This window comes from Pungitius pungitius, chromosome 1 (assembly GCF_949316345.1).
Source record: "Pungitius pungitius chromosome 1, fPunPun2.1, whole genome shotgun sequence".
In the NCBI taxonomy this organism is placed as follows: domain Eukaryota; kingdom Metazoa; phylum Chordata; class Actinopteri; order Perciformes; family Gasterosteidae; genus Pungitius; species Pungitius pungitius.
In genome coordinates this window covers 15,837,678-15,859,627 of record NC_084900.1, presented here as the reverse complement: position 1 = coordinate 15,859,627, position 21,950 = coordinate 15,837,678, and the positions used below count along the sequence as shown (strand labels likewise).

The following is a 21,950-nucleotide window of genomic DNA, read 5'->3' as shown; positions in this document are numbered from 1 at the left end:
TATTAGCACCTGTTGCAGGTTAAAGTAACCTCTACCTTTTTGAGAAGTCTTGTGTCTCCTTTTACTGTCAAGTAACGACATTCTCTCTCTTTACTGCAGCTATCTAAAGCGTTTCAAGGTAATGAAGCCGAAGGTGCTGAGGAGCTGGTGCAGACAGATCCTGAAAGGCCTTCACTTTCTGCACACCAGGACCCCTCCCATCATCCATAGGGACCTCAAATGTGACAACATCTTCATCACCGGCCCGACCGGCTCGGTCAAAATAGGGGATTTAGGACTGGCAACACTCAAGGCAGCTTCCTTTGCTAAGAGCGTCATCGGTGGGAGACTTTGAAATGCAACATTGGAGACCAATTATTCTTCCAGTAAACAAACAAATGACAAATAAATCATTGGGTATTTTGTCTTCAGGCACGCCGGAGTTCATGGCCCCAGAGATGTATGAAGAACACTATGACGAGGCTGTGGACGTCTACGCCTTTGGCATGTGTATGCTAGAAATGGCCACCTCTGAATACCCATACTCAGAGTGTCAGAATGCAGCTCAGATATACCGCAAAGTCACAAGTGTGAGTCCAGTCACTTTGCTGTGATGACCGCTATGAATGAATGCAGCCCACCATTAGCAAATCCCTGCTGTTAAACAATCATTTCAACCCAAAAGCAAGTGGGGATAAAGGCAGGTTATGAAATCTTCGCTAAATATGATGAAACTCACCAAGCCACCCGACCGTGTAGCAGCGGCTGGATGGGAGTGATGTGCGCAGCAGTATGTGGACTGGTAGTCCTGTTTTTAGCTTTTAGCCACACATAGCAACAGCACAGAAAACTGGGTATCTGACAGCAGAGCAGTAACCAAGGAGTATTACAGTGTTAACTGTTAACACAAACACACCATCCTAAACAGTAAAAAAGGACAAACTGTCCCCTCCCCCACGTGTCTCCGTGTGCAGAGCAGGAAGTGAGAGGCAGCGATGCATTAAACTGGTGCAGCGGCTCCTTTCAGGGGCCGATTTAAGAGCAGCGAGTTCGGAGTCAGCCTGCAGTCAATGGGCGTGTAAGAGATGTTTGGATAAAGTGTGAGTCACTGCAGCCCTGACGGCTCCTTTTAGCATGCAGCCATAACAGGCCACCTAAAAGATGCAGATGGCTGTAGCAGGATTTGATATTAGCCGTGGACAGACACCGAGGTGCAAGGTTACAAAAACTGCATAATAAACCTGCTGGATCAGGTGTGATGACGTCAGGGATGTTTTTAGCTGCTTCGCCACATAATAAGTCACTTTTTTAATTGCACGAATACAGCGTTTACTGTATAGTACGAGATCGGATCTGTTTCCCGAGTAAAGAATCTAATGAGCCATATGGAGTCACAGAGGGAGGCTTTGTTGTTTCTGATTAAAGCCTGTGGGGCTGCGTTCCATTTCTTTTCAATGAGTGCGTCTGCGAGCAAAACATGCCGCAAACTGTTTTTAGACGGAGTGCTGTTTAAAGTCCTGATTCGATGAGGAGTATTGATCTTGCACACGGAAATCTGAGCTCTGGGTGGAGGCCTGTGTTAATGTCCGTGCAGCATCGGTGCAGCGGCTTCTAGATACTGCTCTCTGCATTGCTGCTGCATGTTAGAGTGGCCTGCAGGGACCACTGCAGGATATTAATAGGAGATTTATCAAAGAGAAAACCCTGATAGCTTTAAACTACCGCCTGAGCTCACACTGCGTGTAGCTCCATGACGGAGGATGCATATATTATATGATCTCAGAATGCTGAGCTATTTTGTCATCCGAAAGAATCCCACCATTTTAAAAGTAAGAAATCCCAGGGGAGACTCTACAGAAACTTCTCAGACTTCTCAGAAACTTCTGTCACTGTCCATCCACGCTCTCATGAGGATCTGCACAGTCCATGTTAATTAAGGACAGTTGCTTTTAAGAGCAGGGGTCCAAACTGACCAGAAGAGAGGCAGGCTGTGCTGTGAGAGAGGTTTTAAGGTTTTCATGCCTTTTGGAATCCGTTGCATCCGACACGGATTCAAGCTGACCACAGCTGCCGCGTTCCGTCAAGGCCGACAAGCCCACAGGGTGCGAGTTTCTGATACTTAACAGATTGGATTTTAAGTGACAACAAACATCACGTGCGCTCTTTTGTTTTTCCACTCATCGTTACTCTGCATCATCACAGCGTCCTTTTTAAAGGCGTCTCCTCCTAACTTGGTTTGCATTTCCCTTTTCCTCAGGGAGTGAAGCCCGCCAGCTACAACAAGGTCATGGATCCTGAAATCAAGGAGATCATTGGGGAGTGCATCTGCCAGAAGAAAGAGGAGCGGTGAGTTGTCCACCGCCCGGCCGATAGGGCCCACAAGGTGCCCTCTCATCTTTTCATGCCTCATCTCACCTCCCCTGCTTCATCGCCATATCTGCATATCGTGTCTCTCAATTCTATTACATAATGAGTTTATGTACAGAGGGGAAAATGGCCCTTAATTAGCCTCCAGTGGCTTTTGTTTAGTCAACTGTGACTCTCTCCAAACTGTTTTTGTGTTCTTGTTGAACAGCTGATTGCAGCGAGCTGAATACTGGCATCCTGCCCACACGTGACCTGTTTTCGGTTCTTCTCTCAAACGTATAAAGCAACAGTATCTGGTGTGGAAGAAAATATAATCATCCAGGGGCCCCTTTCTCACCACAGGGCCGTTCTCCTATCCAAATAGTCGAACCCCGCAACCAATGAAATGAAATCGCACTCTTGAGGATCAAGAGGAATATGCACAACTGTACAGTGCAACCAAAATAACAGAAACTAGAGCTTGTGGGGGGAGAATCAGTGTGCAGAGACGATACCTTTTCAATTCTAAGTATCAAGTGTTTTATTGCATTTGTTGGTAAAAGCAGGCAGTTTGGGGAATATTTATTTTGTTTCCTCAGAGTTTGAATGGCTTGTTGTTGTTCCTTCTCCCAGGTACACCATCAAAGACCTGCTGAACCACGCTTTCTTTGCTGAGGACACGGGCGTGAGGGTCGAGCTAGCGGAGGAGGATGATGGGAAAAAGGACTCGATAGCTCTGAAACTTTGGGTGGAGGACCACAAGAAGTTAAAAGGGAAGTACAAAGAGAGCGGCGCCATCGAGTTTATGTTCGACCTGGAGAGGGAGGTTCCCGAGCTGGTCGCACAAGAAATGGTGAGGGGATATTCGCAAGTGTGTCTTTATGATTTGTGTAAAATATTTTGAACTCGTCTCCTCGTGGTGCATTCCGTCATAATCTGCATGCCTGTCTGGCTTGGTGTGTTCCAGCTGGGGGCGTTGCTCATATCTCAGCGTTGGGGAATGCATTCGGATTGTCAGAGATAACTTACACCGCTCTTCCTGGAACACAATGAGGTCTTTCTAAAAATGTTTTCTCGTTTTATTACATGGCTTTCTCAATTGATCTCCATCAGACAAGGTACCCAAAGGCCCAGCAATAAAAACCTGGCCCCGAAAAAACTCAAGCCTTTATAGCACTCGTCAAACATTGTGCAGCACAATGAAATTATTTATTGGGTTACGGGATTAAAAAAGCTTGAGTTAACACAGCTCGACTTCAGTTGGAGAATATAACAGTGTTTGCCAGTTTTCTTGTTTGTTTTTTGACAGGCATTAACTGGTTTAGGTCGAAGAACTGAAAAGGGAACAAATACCAGGGATACCAAGTCCTCAGGGAGAAGGATCTTTCTTTTTAGTATTACTAATATTTAGTCCTTTTGGTGAGACTTTTAAAATGGTCTATAACATACTTGCTTTGAAGCATCACCAGGCCCAAAAATCTCCCGCGTGTGCCAGTATGTCATGTGTAAGTGATGGAGTGACATGTGTCTGCTGTATAATAATAGCTGCACGCTACTGTCCCTCAGATTGTTTCATTCTCAGGCACCGTGTCCAATGACCGAGAGACAGTAGCCGCGTTTCCATTCGGAAATGATGACAAATGCTTTTTGGATACCGCTAAATCTGACTCCTCTGTTGCACAAAAAAGGCTTTTAGAATCTCTTCAGGTGGGTTCGGCTTTAGTAGGGAAAAAGAGCTGGAGCACCCGATAAGTTCTGCAAATGTTTTTCTGACCATTCGCTATGAACTCCTGTGTCTCTCTCATAGATTCGTTTTGTTTCTTCTTCTCTGCTTACCAGCGGTTTACTGCCATGCGTGACCTTTAGTGCAAACATCCGACCAAACTACGCTGTAGCTGAGTTTATTTTCTCCTCTTATCGCATTCTCAGATTGCAACATTTTAAAAGGTTTCCTAAAATTATCTATGCAACTGAATGAATGGCCTTCTCTTTTTCTGCCTCTTGTCTCCTTTTCACTGTCGATCCGTGCCTCCCACACATCTCTTCCCCTCTTTCTGGTCTGCACTCTCTTATTTATCTCTTCTGTTTTGTCCTTGACACTGTCAGTCAAGGGGGAGGAGGGGGGGGGCAGATGGCAGACATGTGAACCAGCAGACTCTCTAGTGAGTTATGTCTCAGCAGAAAGCCGACATGAGAGATGTGTGTTGACTCCGGTGATGGAACTGGATCTCCCTTTTTTTTGGTCATTCTGATTTGTGTGCTAATGGTGCCTGATTTGTCTGCGTGTTCATACTGTGCTTAATGCAGCACATGAGACATAGAAACTCGGTTAGATTCCTTTCAAGATGCTGCCTGGCTGTTAATTTCTTTTTTTGTACTGCTAAATAGTATTCTCTAGTTTCAGCTAAAGCTCTGTAGCCAATTTAAGGATGGCTTTGTGTCACGTATCGCACGTGTCCTCCGCATAGTGTCATCATCTTGGTTATTTTTGGATGTATCAGCCCTGACACTTTTGTTGTGAACAATGAACCCAACTGACGACAAAGGGAATACTTCCCCTCTGCTCTATTCCTTCCTTCTCTCCCTCTACCTCACACGATGTGCTCTCTCTTTTCTCACATGCTAAAAATACACTCTACAATCCCCTTTTCTTTCTTTTGTCAGGTGGAGTCCGGCTTCTTCCACGAGAGCGATGCCAAGACTGTGGGAAAGTCCATCAGGGATCGCGTAGCTCTGATCAAATGGAGAAGGGAGAGGACAGTGTCTGCTGCGGCTCTAGTGGATCGAGGCGAAGTGGGGCACAGGGTGCAGGTGACTCCCCCTTTGGGCATCAGCGCCGGGGCTGCACCCGTTGGCCCGCCTTCGCTGGAACCGGAAGAGCCCGAGGCCGACCAGCACAACAGGCTGCGCAACCTACCGGCCAGCAGCACTTCAGTGACGTGTGAGAGATTCTGTTCTCCTCCGTTCAGAAACCCGCAAGTTTAATCCCTGACTTTCTTTAACGGGCGTATGATTTCTGTGCGCCCCTGCAGCAGACGGCACACTTGATAGTGGCATGGGTTCTGCTGTGTTCTCGGACTCCCACAGCAGCCAGCAGAGTGTCCTCTACCAGTCCCTGCTGGAGCCCATCACTATGGCAACACAGCAGGTGTGTTTTAGGAGCGTACACACCCAGGTGGACCGTGCACATTCGCATTTATCAAAATGCACACACGCTCTTCTGAAAGCGGCCCTTGCTCATGTGGCCCAGGCTCTGAATTCACACAGTCAACATGACAGTGAACATTTTCTCATACATACGTTTGTTCATCTTCATCTCTTCATATTATATTTTTTAGTTTTTGTGGTCACGGTTTGTTCATTTTGAGTAACGTGTGTTTTTGCTTTCGGGTTGCTCCTCCTTATCAGTGCCAGAGCAGTAGCCCGTTTCTAACAGATGGATCTCACTCCTGTGAAAAGGGGGAAGTTTGGGGGGCCACGCTGAGCCCAGAGCTCAGGACTCGATTAAGAGCCGCGACCCGAAGAGGAAGCGCCCCGGTGATTGACACTGACAGAGCAAATCAAATTGCTCAACTCCACGCCCTCATTCAGTCACACAGATCAATCAGTCCCACCCCGACGCAGCCGGACTACCAGCTGGAGCTCCACCCACCAGAGCTCCACTCAGAGGCTGAGTGTGGGTTCCTTTTCTGGGGTAGTTTGCCTGTCCCTTCCCCCTCAGAGTACCGCCGGTTCAGCGACACGCCAATCAGACCGCTATCGGAGGCCGCCGGTGAGAACTCGACCCTCCCTGTGCTGAGCGAACGAAGGCACTCCGACCTCAGTAGCTTTTTGAGTCTGACCTCTCATCACAATCACCCCTTTTGCACACTCCGAGGCCACGTGTGCCAGGTCTGCCTCTCTTTGCTTCTTCTAAGGTCGAGCGAAGGGAGCCACCGCCGTCCGCCTGTTCCCATGCCAATGCACCACTTTCCATGTGACTTGAGGCTAAAAACGTCCACTGTTGGAGCAGCGATCGCCCCTGGATACGGACGCCCGAAGGGTTCCAGCGATTGTTCCAATTTCTCCCTCCTGCAGCAGTCGCTGTTCAACATAATCAGCCGCAAAGCAGCCCCTTGTCCTGCCCAGGCTCCCCCGCAGCCCTCCGCAGCCGCCCACAGGCCTGCACGCAGCGCCGGAGACAGCGGCCCCAAAGGTCGCTCACCGTGTGACGGTTTGGCCGGGGACCAAGAACCCGTCCTGGACTGTGAGAATGAACCCTGTGGCAGAGAGCAGAGAGTTTCCCGAGCCGTGGGAGTGGTAGGTCGCATTAGCAGACAAGTCGCTTGGTCTCCCATACGGGGGCCAACTAAACTCTCCCAGCCTGTAGGAGATGAAGCACCACTCTGCATGGAGTTTGACCTCCTACGTCTACCTGAATACGTCTACAGAGCTGACTGTCTGCTTCTAAATCATAAGCTTGATCCTGTCAAAGGACGACGGAATAGAACATGTTGTCCTGCTGCTTAACCCTAACCTCAACCACCCCCTCTAGAGCTGAACTAGAACTTAACAGTTTCTTTCCTGCTTTACTGACCCAATGCTACACCTGTCTTGCTCCTTCGCTCACCTTGGTCTATGATTGAAGGTGATGGGGCGCCTGTCTGAGGTCCCTCCTCTCGGACTCTCCTGCCGTTTCTCTTTTGTTTTCTTGTTTTAGCGCACACCTGTCACTGCCTGCTCTTTGTTGAAACGGGTGTTTCATTTACTCATTTTATCCGTCCTCCTGTCATTACACTCTCATCCGGTAATGTGATTGGCAAACCTGCTTGTGTTTATTGTTGACTGATAAAAAAAGGGAGAGGGTCTCATTTGAATTGCTTTGTGTCCTTAGGCCAGTAACGCAGGTCACAACAATCAACCTTCGCTACATGTCCTGCCGTCTTCCAGCACAGTGCACACACCGCTGCAGTACCTCCAGCCCGGACACAGCTACCCTCCCGCTCCATATGTTGGCCAACACAGCGCCGCAACACCAGCTCCAGCGAGTCTCTGTTCAGTCAACCTCCAGCACGCTGCCGGCTACACACCTCCGAGTGTGCAACAGACCCAACTTGCAGCAAATATTTCAGTATCAGCTGTGCAGCAACATGGTGCACAGAGCTACCAAGCACCAGGCCACCACCACCACCACCAACAACAACAACCGCAGCAAGCAGCAAGCTCTTTGACTTTTCCTCTGAACGTACAACCAACTTGTCCAAACTGCGCGGTCGCCACTCAGCAACAGGCTCACAGTGCTTCGGGATGTCACACTCCGGTTCGGCAGCAGACTGCCGCGGCAGCGGCCACCCTGCCAGCACAGCAGCCAGCACAAGGCTACCCTCTTGCATCTGTAGCCCCAACCGTTGCAGCTATGGCCCAGTGTCATCCTGCACAAGCTCCCAGTGCACTGCAGCACGTCCAAGCCGCGGTCCAACTGCCAAGTCACAGCTCCTCCACACCAGCACTTTACAGCCAGCCGATGGCCCTTCAACAAGAGCACCAACCGAACAGTCAGACCAACGTACAGCTGGCGCAGCACGCAGGGCAGGCTCACATCCAGCCTCAAGTCCAGCAGAACCAAGAAACTTTGTTGGTGCACACCATGCACCAACAAATGGCACAACCGCCTACCCGCCTGTCTCAGGGTCAGCAGACTCCAGCTCTCCAGAAGCACAGTCAGACAGCCATGCAGATCCAGGACCGATCCCAATCTACGGTCCAACTGCTTCAGACCCCAGCTTTGGCTCCCCAGGTCGCGCAGGTTGAAGCAACACACCCGAGTTACCCTGCCGTCCGTCAGCCTGACGCTGCCTCGCAGAGCTCTGCACATTTGGCCCTCAGCGCGCTGCAGCAGCAGCACACTGCTCCGGCTCAGGTCCAGTACCTGTCCTCTGGAGCTCCACAGACCTTCGGAGCACAGCAGGTGAGCGGCGATGAACACCAGACAGTATATTGCAGCCCACAGGCACACAGTTTTGGAATGTCATGCCTGTTTACCCTCCTTTGACCTCTGTTATGTTTCATTAGTTTCAAAGTCCCTATCTTTGCATCGCTGCTGTCCTGAACCAGGTAGAACGCCTTTGTCTCAACACACTTTGTCACTGTGTGACCAGATGTTGGAGGGACAGAAGCTAATGCAGTTAAACAAGAAAACAGGCGTATTTATGGCAGCGCCGTTATTACTTCTTAGAGCTGCTCACATTGGAATTGGAAACTGCTGCGTTGGTGGACAGTAAATGAAAAGTGGGTGAAAAATATGAACAGCCAACAGAGAGTTGATGGAACAGCAGTGAAAACAATAACCGCGGTCTTATCCGATGCATCCGCCGGCCCTCCCAGGCTCGCACTGCGTCCGCTTTGAGGCACATCGCGTTCTGGCTGGTGCAGCAGATTCAGGCTTTTCCAGCTCCGGGACAGGATGGGGAATGTCAATAGCAGGGAATGCAGATTTCCAAACTGAGAGATGAAACCGGGAGATCTGCCGTTTTTGAACTTTGGTTTGTTTAATCCCTCCTCATTTTTTGTTCTTCTGCAGAATAATGCTGCTGGTTTTAGCGTTTCCCATCTCGGACAAGATGGACAGGCTTCGAGTGCGCCGACTCAGGTGCTGCCTCCTCAACAGCCGATGGCTCCGGTGCACCAACAACCTGTGCACATGTCAAACCCTCTACCCCCAACACATCCATCCCAGGTATTGCCTGTTCTTGAAGCTTTTGCTTACACCTCACTCCTTTTCCTAGTGTCTGAGTTATTGTATGCCTCAGCAGTCTTTTTTCTACCTTGGACTTAACAGACCAATAACAATTTGGAACTTGTTCTCGTTTGTCCAACCTTTGCAATATAGATTACCACTACTACTTTATTTTCTCTTCAGTTTCCTGCGCAGTATCCCACAATCCAGGTGATGACAGCTGTGACTGACTGTGAATCCTCCCACCCTCACTCCTGCTCTGCCCCTCACCCCTCAACCTCCTCTTCTCTCAATCACATCTTCCTTTCTCCTGGGCAGACCGTGACCCCCTGTGTCGCCCCCCTTTCTCCTCTGCACACACACAACAACGTGTTAGTTTTACCCACCCCGGTGTCCCTGATGCCGTCCCCCTTCCCCCATGCTGCGGGAACCACATCCCCACAGCACCAGCACACCGCTGTTCAGCAGCAGAGTGCGAGATCCGAAGCTTCTCACTCGCAACCCGTGTTTATGTCGGCCGCATCCTCCCACCCCTCACACACACACACCGGCCCGTGCCAGAACACACACCCTCCCACAAATGGCAGCACTCAGCCTCTGATGCAGGTAATTATGTTGGCTGCAGTGTTTACCAAGAGGGTGTGAACTGGAACCTTTGCTTGTGATAATCACTGTCAGATCGTTTGCATCCAACAAGAGCTTTGTTTTTATGACCACGGTGCTGGATAAGTATAGTTCATATGTTAAAGTTACAGCGAGGAACTTTTAACTGGTTATAAAACCGTCTCAATATAATATTGATGCCTTTATATGACTTGAATCTGCTTATTTCTGCATAGTAATGTGTGTCATTGGCTGGATTCAGCGAAATGATTCAGATGAAAACAACCTTCAGCTCAGACTGGGTCCGTCCCCGGTGGACCTTCGGCAGCAGCCAGTCAACCGGGGACGGACCCAGATTTGGCCTCACGCTGCCTCCACCTGCAGCAGGAGCTCTGCTGCTCCTCTCCTGGGGACAGAGGCCGATACAACGCTGCAGGAGGCCCGGCTCTCATAGCTGAGCCCGCTGTAGTCACAGGGCACTAGAACAGTGGTGGGACGCTGCTGTAGTAAAACATGGAGGTTTTCAAAACAAAAGTTCCTTATAGTAACTTTAAAATCTGATTGGCTTCCACTCTCCATCTACTTTATTAATGAAATTCTTGTTGAATATAAATGTTTGAGAACAAAGTTTGAACATCTAAAAATGTCTAATATAATTGTTTTTTTTTGTGGCAGGCGCCGGTGAGCCACCCTGAGCTCGTCCCCTTTGCTCTGCTCAGCCAACCCGCCGTCTTTCCGTCTCCTCTGCATAATGGCTCCGACCTGGGCGCCGTCACCACGGCTGCCCAGCCGGACAACAAGAACCCACAGGGCCAGATCCCTGCACTTCAGCCCTCTGACTCTGCCAGCTCCGGTCTGACTCAGCAGAAACCGCTTGGTAACCTCGCCGATGCTGCAGGTCCGGGCCCAACGGAGACCAGCGCGGAGGTATGGCCACTTGACTCACTTCCGCTTAATATAGTTCTGCCTCTGCCCACCTTGCAGGTATATCCACATATATAAGTGCAGTAAAATGTAGCGTCACCGTGCTTCCTCCTCGGGAATGTCAAACCCAATCCCCGATTTAGGTTACTCTCTTATGCTTTCTGATCGCTTGTTTCTGCCTCTGTTCCGTCCGTAGGATCAGGGGGCAGAGAAGCACTCTGGAGGACAGAGCTATGACAGGTACTAGCTTCCTTCCCATCAGCCCTCTCTGCAGGGGACCAGAACTATATCTTATATTGTAATATTTCACGTGTAATGTCGAACGTGTTGACCGTCCGCTATGCCAACTAGTCTTATCGGGATATGGGTCAAAGGTCAACTCGGCCCCTTCACACGTCTGTAGAACCACGACGCGCCCTGATGAGCACTCTGATATTTGGTGTCATTGTGCTATTGTACCCAGCAGCAGCTAACACTCCTTCTGGTCCATGTGCAGTTTCTTCATAGTCAATAGCAGATCGCTTCTATATCCCCTTTAAGCTCATGGAGTTTAGTGCCACCGATGGTTGATATATCAGGCTCTTGACAAATCCTGCAGGCATTCCAGAGCAGCGATAAACTTTTTTCACTGAGCTCCATATCAACGCTGGGAGGTAGAAATTCAGTAGAAATGTTTTATTTTCATCTGCTGTCTTTTATTTGGAAAGCAGTTTCGAGCATGTTTGAACAGGTACCGTGTTATCTCATAACTGATGGCCAGCCTCAACGTGCAGCTGTGTGCCTCAGATTCAGGTGTGACTTTGCCCCGTTGACGTCCTCTCCTCTCCTCAGCGTCAACTCGGACGCCACGTCGGGGAAGGAGATGAGCGATGGTTACGAGGGGACCCACGGAGGTAAAGGCGAAGCGAAAGTCCGCAGACACCACCGCAGGTCCACGCGCACTCGCTCTCGGCAAGAGAAGATCAGCAGGCCAAAGCTCAACATGCTCAATGTGGGTAGCCGCTCCGTCCCCTTAGGTCCGTGGTCCAAAACACCCTGGCGGCCGATGACCTGTTCACTGTGTCTGCCCTTGTTGCAGGTGTGCAACACTGGCGACAAAATGGTCGAGTGCCAGTTGGAGACTCATAACCACAAAATGGTCACTTTCAAGTTTGACCTGGATGGAGACGCACCGGAGGAGATCGCCACCTACATGGTACGTAGGAGACAAGGTCGCTGCCTCTTCAAATGAGACCACAACCTCCTTAAAGCTCCAACCAATTTATATCAGGCTTATATTTGTACAATATTCAAGGCATAACTTCTTCACCAAACTTTGTATTTGAGAAATTTCAACTCCCATGTTGCGTGCCAGATTTTCTTGGACCTTATTGAATAGAAAATGTCTTTGGAAATTCAATAAAACTCGTTCCAATGTTTTGGATACCTCAGTTGATTCCTGTTAAGCTGTAACGCTTGTGTTCTTTCCTCGGTCGCGGCCCTCAGGTGGAGAACGACTTCATTCTGCCTTTAGAACGGGAAGTGTTCATCGAGCAGCTCAAGGACATCGTGGACAAGGCTGAGGACATGCTGAGTGAGGACCCCGAGGGCGAGAGGAACTCTGACCACGGAGGCAGTCCGAAACAGAGCGACGGCGCTCTGGGAGCGGAGGTGAGAGAGGAGAGCGTTGACACTTCAATCTAACCGAATTGCTTTCTAGAGGTCAGCTTTTATTGGCTGGTTGAGGAAACCTTTTTAAATGGATACACATGCATCATATCTGTGCAGTAATCCTTCCTGTTTTTTAGGGATTGAAGGCTTCCTCGCCCAGCACACCACATCTGGTGTACCAGCAAAATGGTAAGACCTCAAGCTACTTGTGTTTAAGATATAGTTCATTTCAGCACCCTGAAAGTCTGTTTGTTTTCTCTGATTCTGTATTTTACTTTTCACGTGGTCATTCTTTACATTTAGCTCTTTTACTGAAATGATACTTTTCCTTTCTCTGTGTCCTTGACAGTCCTCCACACTGGCAAGCGCTGGTTCATCATCTGCCCCGTAGCTGAGACGCCTACATCGGACAAAGACGAGACCACATCTCACACTTCTACAGCCATTGGTATTCTTCACACTCAGAACTCTGTATCATTAATGCTTTCCATCTTCAGAGTTGCTATTTTGGGATTTGAGCTCAACGAGCAGCAGCTTTCTGTAGCTTTAGCCGAGTTGTTTCTGTCTGACTTGCTGCTATTGAATCGTGAAGATGGTGCGACTGCATCAGACTGAGCTTCTGTTGGGGTCAGTTATGTAAGAGTACTTCTGCAGTGGTTTTAGGCAGAAACGAAGGGCGGGATTCATACTCCAGCTAACGGAGCCTGATGGGGAAAGACAGGACGTGATGTAACACTCAGGCACCCACAGGGCCCCCCTCTCCCCTCTTCTTGGCCGTGGCTGTTTAGCTCCCGATCTGTTCTGCTCCTCATTAACTTGATCTTCTTACGTCCCGCAGAATCTGAAATGTCCGCCTCATCACCGGTCAAGCCCAAGAGCAACGCTTCTGCAAACGCAATCCCAGTCTCTTTATCCTCCCAAAGCCCGTCCTCCTCCTGCACCTCCCCTTTGCCCCCCGCACCGCAGACCTCGGTGCAACCTCAAGACCAAAACATCGAGACCCGGCTCCAGCCTCCTCAGCCCTGTGCAACTAAGCACACCCTCGCTTGCAGTGCCGGCCATCACAACTTCCTTCCTGTAGAAGAGCCTTGCGTCTCTACTGTCTCCATGGTAACGGACATTCCATGCTGTGCTATTGTGCCGCCTGTCTCTCTGGATGTCAATGCTTTTGATGGAGGAGGAGGAGCCGGTGATTTTACCTCTTCCCAAACTAATCAGGCCACTCAGAAGGCCAGTCCCTCTGGAGAACTGCCTCCTCAGCTGGCCTCCCATCAGTCTGTGGTCCTGCAGCAACCCTTCGCCACGCCCATGCAGCCCGGGACGGTCACCTCCCAGCCACAGAGTCCAGCGCATCAGACACCCCAGAACTCCAGTTCGTCGAGCCACCAGCAGCCGGCGAGTGGAGGGCCGGGTGAGTCTGACAGTGAGGGTCCGCGCAGGGTGGAGTTTGCAGACCGCACCATCAAGACTTTGGATGAGAAGCTGAGGAACCTGTTGTACCAGGAGCACGCTCCCTCCCAGCCCTCCAGCACTCCATGCGACCCCCCGGCCTCCAGCACAGAGGGGGTGAGCTCCCCTCCGGTCTCGGACGGCCAGAGCTCCGAGGGAGTACACGCAAAGAAAAAAGCGGAGCCGCTGGTAAGATACGCCTGCGTGTGAGTGTGCGAGAAACCTGAGCGTTCACACGCTGCTTAAGAGCGGAGTTAATGGCAACATCATTGAATCATGTCTCTGCACTGCATGGTTGATTGGACTATTGGCTGTCAAGAGCAGGACGAACGCTGTGTTTAGAAAGAGGATAGGATAACACAATTACTGCCGTCGGCACCATAACTCATTGTGATCCCTTTCTCTGGCAGATCCATTTAGTGTGTTTGTGTTTCTCTGTGTGAATGCACGCTGCAGAAAACTAATCAGGGTCTGAGTCCTTCAGATACAACTGTGGTCAGGGGAAGAGAATGGCTAGCCCTACCACACTGATGCAATTTAGCACTTTCTTCCATTCAAATGACTGCGACCTCCCACACACTTTTTCTCTGTTAGCCTCAGATTCCAGAGCGCACGGATAGTGTGGGTGCACTGAGTGACTCTGCCGTGGCAGGTAGGTAGCACTGTTTACATAATCTTACCCATATCACGTTGTTGCTGCATGGTGGTCTGAGAGCCTGTTCCCTCCCCATTCTTCCTGGTCTTTCAGCCACTAACAGGGTTTTGAACGGAGGAGACGTGACCACCAGCTCCAGTCCGACCGGCTCCAAAAGCCGCTTTCAAGTAAGAATGCACTTCCAAACATCTGTTCAGAAAGAAGTATCTTTGACCACATGTGTGGAATTGAATGATTTATGGTTTTCTGTGTCCTGGGTCCCGTCTGCTGCTCGAACATAGCATCAGTTGATGATGTTTGTGCACCCTAATTTAGTTGTGACCGCCGGCTTCTCTTCTTCCCAAATCATCCAGACTCCACCGGATGTCGTTTGCTGTTTGGAGAAAAGCAAGAAGAGCTGCGGCACCCCGGCGCCCTCTAGTGCCTCCGCAGGCTCACACAGCCAGTCCCAGGGCCCGGGCAGGAACGGGGAGGACTGCAAGTCCCCGGGAAAGTCCTCGGCGACGGCTCTAGCCGATCGCGACGTGACGTCCAAACCACAAAGCAGTAACCGCTACTCCGCCCCGCCGAACTTCTACCAGGCCACCCCGACGAGCAGCGCGGATGTCACGCCGAGGCACATCCCCCGGGCCCAGACGATGGACACGCCGACCCATCGCAACTCCCGCCACCCCTCTCACCTCTACTCGGACTCTGCGGACGAGGACAGCAGCAGCGTCCCTCCCCCGGTCCACTCGCCCCCCCCTGCTCGCGCCGAGCACGGCGGAGGCGATCTCATGAAGAGGGCCGTGGCTTTCCTGCGGCGCTCCGGCCGCAGCAAAAGCGAGCAGAGCTCCGATTCGCCGAGCCGACAGCCCGTGGCGATGAATGGCCACGCCCACTCGCCTTCCACGGGACACGCCCCCTCGTCTTACATGAGCAGCGACAACGACTCGGAGTTTGAGGATGCAGACATGAGGAAAGAACTGCAGAAGCTGAGAGAGAAGTAAAGTCCCTCACACACACCTTCACCGGAGAATCGGGTAGAAAAGAAGATGTTTTAACAAATAGGGGCTGCCGTGAAACATCCTTAGTGGATCTCTAAAAGATCGGATGCTATTGAGCCGAGCCACAGCTTCTTTTCAGACGTGACGAGGGGGCACACAGAAAGTAAACTACTGAGGGAGTGCAGAGTGTACTTGCATTCGGTTGACCTCTGTTCCTTCTATCTAGACACATGAAGGAGATCTCTGAGCTGCAAGCGTTCCAGAGGAGCGAGATTGAGCATCTGTACACGGAGCTGGGCAAAACGCTGCCCCCCAACGTGGGCCTGGTCCACGCCGCGCCCCCATGCGGCCGCAGGCGCAGAGCCAGCAAACACAAGCTGAAGGCCGGGAAGCTGCTCAATCCAATGGTGCAGCAGCTCAAAAACAATCTCAACATCTCGGCGGAGAGGAAAGGTACACATGACTCATCACATACATCAAAGACCCCCCCCCCCCCACACACACACACACACACAGCATTTTCAGTCTGAAAACAAAGGAATGACGTCTGGTTCGAGGAATCTGTGGGAGTGTGTTATTCACAGAGTGATTCACTCTGACTCACACTTTTTATTTCTACTTTTCTGCTCCAAGGTGAGAGTGGCGCCAGTTCATCCAGCTCGCCGGCTAAAAGTTCGGTTCTGTCGGACGGCTCCTCCCACTCCAGTGGCAGCTCCAGCTCCAGCAACCCGCCCGGCGGCGCGGCGCAGCAGGTCCTCACCCAGCAGCCCTGTTCCCTGAAGGGCTCCTTCTCCTCGGACAACATCCACGCCGGGCTACACGCCGAGGGAACGGCCAACCAAGCCGGCTCCGGCCAAGGTACACTGTGTGTGTGTGTGTGTGTGTGTGTGTGTGTGTGTGTGTGTGTGTGTGTGTGTGTGTGTGTGTGTGTGTGTGTGTGTGTGTGTGTGTGTGTGTGTGTGTGTGTGTGTGTGTGTGTGTGTGTGTGTGTGTGTGTGTGTGTGTGTGTGTGTGTGTGTGTGTGTGTGTGTGTGTGTGTGTGTGTGTGTGTGTCATCTTCAAAAGCCGTGTTGATGTTGTCTTTGGTAACATCCTGCAAGTAGCAGCATCAAACGTTTCATCGTTACAGACACAAACACACAAAATACGCTTTATTTATATTTCTGAGGCAATAATCGTCACAAAGCAGAGGTGGAAAATGTATCTAATAAATTTAGTGGTGCACCTACAATGTGTATCTACAATATAGTGGATACAATATGAATGATAAATAAACCTTAATAGACACAGCTTTTTCAGCAGCCATCAAGTAAAAAATATGAATCAGTTTGATTTATGCATTTTACAATTTAAAGGTTTGTCTCCATTCTGACAACTGACAGATAATAAAAACAAGACTTTGCCAACAATATTTTTTAAGATGCTCATTAACACGGAAGCTCCTTGTGAAGTACCTTTCTGTCTAAAATAGTTTTATAGATCTGAGCCTCAGTCAGTGTCTTCTTTTGTTTCCTGTGTACCAGGCTGATTGGAAATGTTGAAATTCACTTTGTTTATATCGATCTCAAAATGTATTCACAAATTCTGTGATTATTTTTATTTAAATTATAGTTTTTTTATTTCTTTTCTTTTTTTTAGCAATATCTATTTGTTCTACTTTTTGTTCTCAGATTGAAGTTTTTCATATTTATGCTGTTAAAAACCCACATGGGGACAGGTGCCAAAATAAATAAAATCCACACTGATTAATGAACAAACTGATCCGAGGGTCATAACCCAAGCAAACAACCACAATATTCTCTGGGCTCCCCTTAAGACGCTGGGATGTAATTATTGTCTCAATGTTCACCGATGTAGTGGGACCCTGCGTATCGTGCACTCTCTCTTGGTGTCTTCTGATGGTGGGGGTTTCTCATCCCAATTCTCTGTACACTTTTACCAGGTGTGTCTCTTGTTTCTTCTCTTCTTCCCTCTTATATTCATTTTCACAGGCTGGACGGTTTTCCACCAAACGTCAGAGAGAGTCACCTATAAGTCTAGTAGCAAACCACGCACTAGATTCCTCAGTGGACCTGTGTCTCTGTCCATCTGTTTGTATTTGTTCTTTTCTATTTCCCCTCGCTCATCTCCATCTTCTCTTTATTTAACCTGCCTCTTTCTTCTATCAACCATTTCTAAAGTATATATACACTCACCGGCCACTTAATTAGGTACCCCATGCTAGTAACGGGTTGGACCCCCTTTTGCCTTCAGAGCTGCCTCAATTCTTCGTGGCATAGATTCAACAAGGTGCTGGAAGCATTCCTCAGGGAGTTTGGTCCATATTGACATGATGGCATCACACAGTTGCCGCAGATTTGTCGGCTGCACATCCATGATGCGAATCTCCCGTTCCACCACATCCCAAAGATGCTCTATTGGATTGAGATCTGGTGATTGTGGAGGCCATTTGAGTACAGCGAACTCATTGTCATGTTCAAGAAACCAGTCTGAGATGATTCCAGCTTTATGACATGGCGCTTTATCCTGCTGAAAGTAGCCATCAGAAGTTGGGTACATTGTGGTCATAAAGGGATGGACATGGTCAGCAACAATACTCAGGTAGGCTGTGGCATTGCAACAATGCTCAATTGGTACCAAGGGGCCCAAAGAGTGCCAAGAAAATATTCCCCACACCATGACACCACCACCACCAGCCTGAACCGTTGATACAAGGCAGGATGGATCCATGCTTTCATGTTGTAGACGCCAAATTCTGACCCTACCATCCGAATGTCGCAGCAGAAATCGAGACTCATCAGACCAGGCAACGTTTTTCCAATCTTCTATTGTCCAATTTCGATGAGCTTGTGCAAATTGTAGCCTCAGTTTCCTGTTCTTAGCTGAAAGGAGTGGCACCCGGTGTGGTCTTCTGCTGCTGTAGCCCATCTGCCTCAAAGTTGGACGTACTGTGCGTTCAGAGATGCTCTTATGCCCACCTTGGTTGTAACGGGTGGTTATTTGAGTCACTGTTGCCCTTCTATCAGCTCGAACCAGTCTGGCCATTCTCCTCTGACCTCTGGCATCAACAAGGCATTTCCGCCCACAGAACTGCCGCTCACTGGATGTTTTTTCTTTTTCGGACCATTCTCTGTAAACCCTAGAGATGGTTGTGCGTGAAAATCCCAGTAGATTAGCAGTTTCTGAAATACTCAGACCAGCCCTTCTGGCACCAACAATCATGCCACGTTCAAAGTCACTCAAATCACCTTTCTTCCCCATACTGATGCTCGGTTTGAACTGCAGGAGATTGTCTTGACAATGTCTACATGCCTAAATGCACTGAGTTGCCGCCATGTGATTGGCTGCTTAGAAATTAAGTGTTAACGAGCAGTTGGACAGGTGTACCTAATAAAGTGGCCGGTGAGTGTATATTTATATATATCTGCAATGTAGTGGATCTTCTATACCCACCCCCCCTCCTCTCAGGCCTCCTCACCAGACATGCATTTTCTAGCCCTCAACGACCTCAAGTCTTTTGTTCCGTATGATTTCCTTCTGAACGGGCGAGGATATCCATCACGTGACATTAGCATGTCTCCAGAGTCCACTGAATCAAGGTAATGTAGCGAAACGCTGCTTGTGCAGTCAGGAAATGTTTCCTTTTCATCTTGAAGTAACCCCGAAGCAGGTTTCTGTGTAGCCGGTCTGTTCACGTCAGGTTAAAGCTTCCCGTCAGTGTGACATCATCATTAGTGGACGCGCGTTCGTGCCGGTTAAAGTTAGATGGTGCAGATTTTGATTCCCAGTCATGTTTGTCCCTCTCTGGAAAGAGCTTGTGCTCCTATCATGACTTATTTTTAACGTCTTCTGTGTTTTCTGGATGGTTGAAGTTCTGCCTCAGCTTTACTTGAGACCCCTGAACACGATTGGATGAGATGACTCGGCCGGCGGGACTAAAAATACAGTTTGTTTTTGCAATAAAGTTACTGTCAGTAGGAAGAACTCACCCTGATGACTGTGATTACAATTTAAGTAAATTTGTTTAAAGCTACTTTGTGGAATCTTATTTGGTGTCGCCGGCCTTTTTTTCTCAAAAGGTTTTTGGCATGTTGACGAAGTCATAAATTCAAAACCCATTTAATCGAATGCATTTGGAGGTCCATTTTCCATGAATCTTTTTTTCTCTTTTCTCTGCTACAAAAAATGCAGAATAACTTCCAACCTGTCGCACCTCGTGCATTTCCATTTGATTCTTTTTTGTTTTTTATGTTATGTTCTAATGCGAGCGGCTGTGCTTCATCAAAGGCCAAAGCTTCATGACTCGAACGTTGACATTATTGCTCATAAAAAGAACTTCCCTAATTATATTGACTGTAACTCCCAGGAGTGGTTTGCATTGCTCGCCGGTGTGTAGATAAACGCCATTGTTCATTTGTGCTCACACGGCGTGAAAGCAGCCACGTCCAGTTCTGGTCAGAAACAACAAGGTAGAACAAAAGGTAACTGTCTGTGAACTCGGCCTGACCCCCAAAGCGTGAAGGTCACAGATCTGTGTGTCTGGAAACCGGAAAGCAGTGGGTTTAGGTTTTTGTTTCAAATCCGTAGTCTGGCAGTCATTCCCGGAACCACAGATCCATTCACAAACCATTCATTCACGGGTGTAAAGCCCCTCCTCCCCCACACACACATCCATACAAATGCTTTGTGCAGTGCTTCTGGCTTAAAAACAACAAATGCACAGGGGCTAGTTCTCTCCAAACATGGGCCTGAGGGCAGATCTAAAACCAGACTGTGTGTGCGTGTGTGTGTGTGTTCCTGTGTTTGTGTGTGAATACAAATACTTTTTTTCTTCTTTTTTCTTTCTTTGTGTGTTTCCATCCACTGTTAATTTTGATTGTATAACGTCCCGAGGCAGCGGCCCTGTGTACATTAACACAGAGGGGAGAAAAACACAAACACAAACCCCGCCTCCCGTGACAGGCAGCTCTCTCTGTCCCTCATGTTTGGACGGAGGCGACGTGCATGGTGCAGGCGCCAGGCAGGGCAATGATGGAGACTCGCTCCGACCACACCAAGGGCTGTATCATCAATATTACTTCTTCATTTTCTTCCCTCCTCCTTCCTTACCTGCATGTTTCTGACTTTGAGTGCCGACCCGCAATGAGCTCCAGCTAGTTTTCACGTTTTGGCTTCACAGGCAGTGTCACGTCGACAAAGGGAATCTGTTTTTTTTTTTTTTTTTTAACCCCCCCGGCTCCAGTCCTCCTTTTCGTAGACGGCACTTTTAGCTCGTTGAGGGTCTCTCGCCATCGACTCACGGGCCAACAAATTCTAAACCAAATCTTCGCTCTGTAAAAACATAAAGGCGATTGAGACGAGGGCGACTGGACGTCACCAGATGTCTGTCCGTCACAGCGTTGTTTGAACAACAACACAAAGAGGGATTCGTTTAGACGGCGGCATCAAATCTGATGTCCTCCCTCCGGACATTTAACGCCGCGCTCTCTGCCAAGTCCACTCCTCACATGATTTTAGAGAGAACACCTAGGCTCCTTCTTCCAGTCCTCCTCACCTTTAAACCCCCTTCTGTCCTCCTTTTCCCTTTCTTCCCCCCCTCCACCCCTCAAATGTGCTTTTAAAGCAGCTTTTCCACATACGTGTGGCGTGCAGTGTGTCCCGGCCTAACTGTTCCTGTCTTGTGCTGTTTTGCCTTTTTTTTAGGGTCCACTCTGAAACGACTATGTCTAGGCAAAGATCGCAGTAGTAGTAACTATCTCATTTACTTTCTTACTCTCTGTCCCCACTATTTTAGCCCTGCTGATTTTTGTGTGTGCACTTTGTTTTGTTTTGTCGCGGTGGTTGTCGGAGTGGGTGCTCTCCACGTTGTTGCATTGATTCACGTTTGTTGTCGTTTTGCATGCCGATTATCTTTTATCGCCAGATTTTGTCATTGCTTGCATACAAAACATTTAATTTGTGTCTGGAAGTCGCTCGTGTTGCAATCCTTTGGCTGCTACGTTGGCAAAACATGTCACATTTACACATTTACTCAGTAAGTAATGTATATATATATATATATATATAATTCTAATGTGATTATAAAAGTCTCATTGTGTAGCAGCCAATTGATTTGACTGACAACTCTTTATTTTAAATAATAAATGAATGTTCCGTTTTATTTTAATGCCTTTTGTGTCTTTTCAGGGTCTGCCTTCAACAGCGCCGCGGCTCAGCCACAGCCGCCACTCGCCGCCGCCGCGCCGTCTCCCCAGCCAATCGCGCGGCTCGCTCAGGTCCAGACCAACAACAGCAACAACAAGATAGGCACGTTCACCGACGACCTTCACAAACTGGTGGACGACTGGGCGAAGGAGACCGCGGGGGCGGCGGCCAATCAGCCGCGCCCCTCCCTCAACCAGATCAAACAGCAGAGGCGGCAGCAGGACCTGGAGGCCAGAGCGCCGCCCGCGGGGGCCGCCACGCACGAGGTGCACATGAGCAATAGGAAAAGTGTCAGTTTGCACTTGAAATGATCGCCATTCAACAGTCGTTCAATGGCTATAATGTACCACGTTAACAGTTAAGGAACTCAAATAATGTCAGAAGTAGATCAATAATCCCCAAATAAAAACGAATGTTTCAACCGCCCTAATCGCTGTCT

At 49.2% G+C, this 21,950-nt stretch overlaps 1 protein-coding gene across 9 annotated transcripts in view; it reads left to right on the top strand.

Annotated features, from left to right (window-relative positions):
• The window catches only part of LOC119221941 (serine/threonine-protein kinase WNK2), a 37,951-nt gene that overhangs the window by 13,440 nt on the left and 2,561 nt on the right, over positions 1-21,950 (top strand). Inside the window, exons 4-30 of one of the 9 annotated variants that reach the window (XM_037478164.2) lie at positions 100-320; positions 412-569; positions 2,237-2,325; positions 2,959-3,178; positions 4,990-5,266; positions 5,358-5,473; positions 5,734-6,624; positions 7,199-8,272; positions 8,885-9,040; positions 9,224-9,250; positions 9,359-9,646; positions 10,319-10,570; positions 10,764-10,807; positions 11,399-11,558; positions 11,646-11,762; positions 12,053-12,217; positions 12,355-12,406; positions 12,567-12,665; positions 13,056-13,855; positions 14,261-14,318; positions 14,415-14,488; positions 14,675-15,306; positions 15,534-15,760; positions 15,941-16,165; positions 17,299-17,397; positions 21,011-21,055; positions 21,494-21,777. In XM_037478164.2, coding sequence (XP_037334061.2) covers positions 100-320; positions 412-569; positions 2,237-2,325; positions 2,959-3,178; positions 4,990-5,266; positions 5,358-5,473; positions 5,734-6,624; positions 7,199-8,272; positions 8,885-9,040; positions 9,224-9,250; positions 9,359-9,646; positions 10,319-10,570; positions 10,764-10,807; positions 11,399-11,558; positions 11,646-11,762; positions 12,053-12,217; positions 12,355-12,406; positions 12,567-12,665; positions 13,056-13,855; positions 14,261-14,318; positions 14,415-14,488; positions 14,675-15,306; positions 15,534-15,760; positions 15,941-16,165; positions 17,299-17,397; positions 21,011-21,055; positions 21,494-21,777 — 6,850 coding nt within the window. Of the gene's footprint in view, positions 1-99; positions 321-411; positions 570-2,236; positions 2,326-2,958; positions 3,179-4,989; positions 5,267-5,357; positions 5,474-5,733; positions 6,625-7,198; positions 8,273-8,884; positions 9,041-9,223; positions 9,647-10,318; positions 10,571-10,763; positions 10,808-11,398; positions 11,559-11,645; positions 11,763-12,052; positions 12,218-12,354; positions 12,407-12,566; positions 12,666-13,055; positions 13,856-14,260; positions 14,319-14,414; positions 14,489-14,674; positions 15,307-15,533; positions 15,761-15,940; positions 16,166-17,298; positions 17,398-21,010; positions 21,056-21,493; positions 21,778-21,950 lie in introns of all 9 variants that reach the window. The other 8 variants (XM_037478163.2, XM_037478166.2, XM_037478160.2 and 5 more) reach the window with 8 other exon arrangements.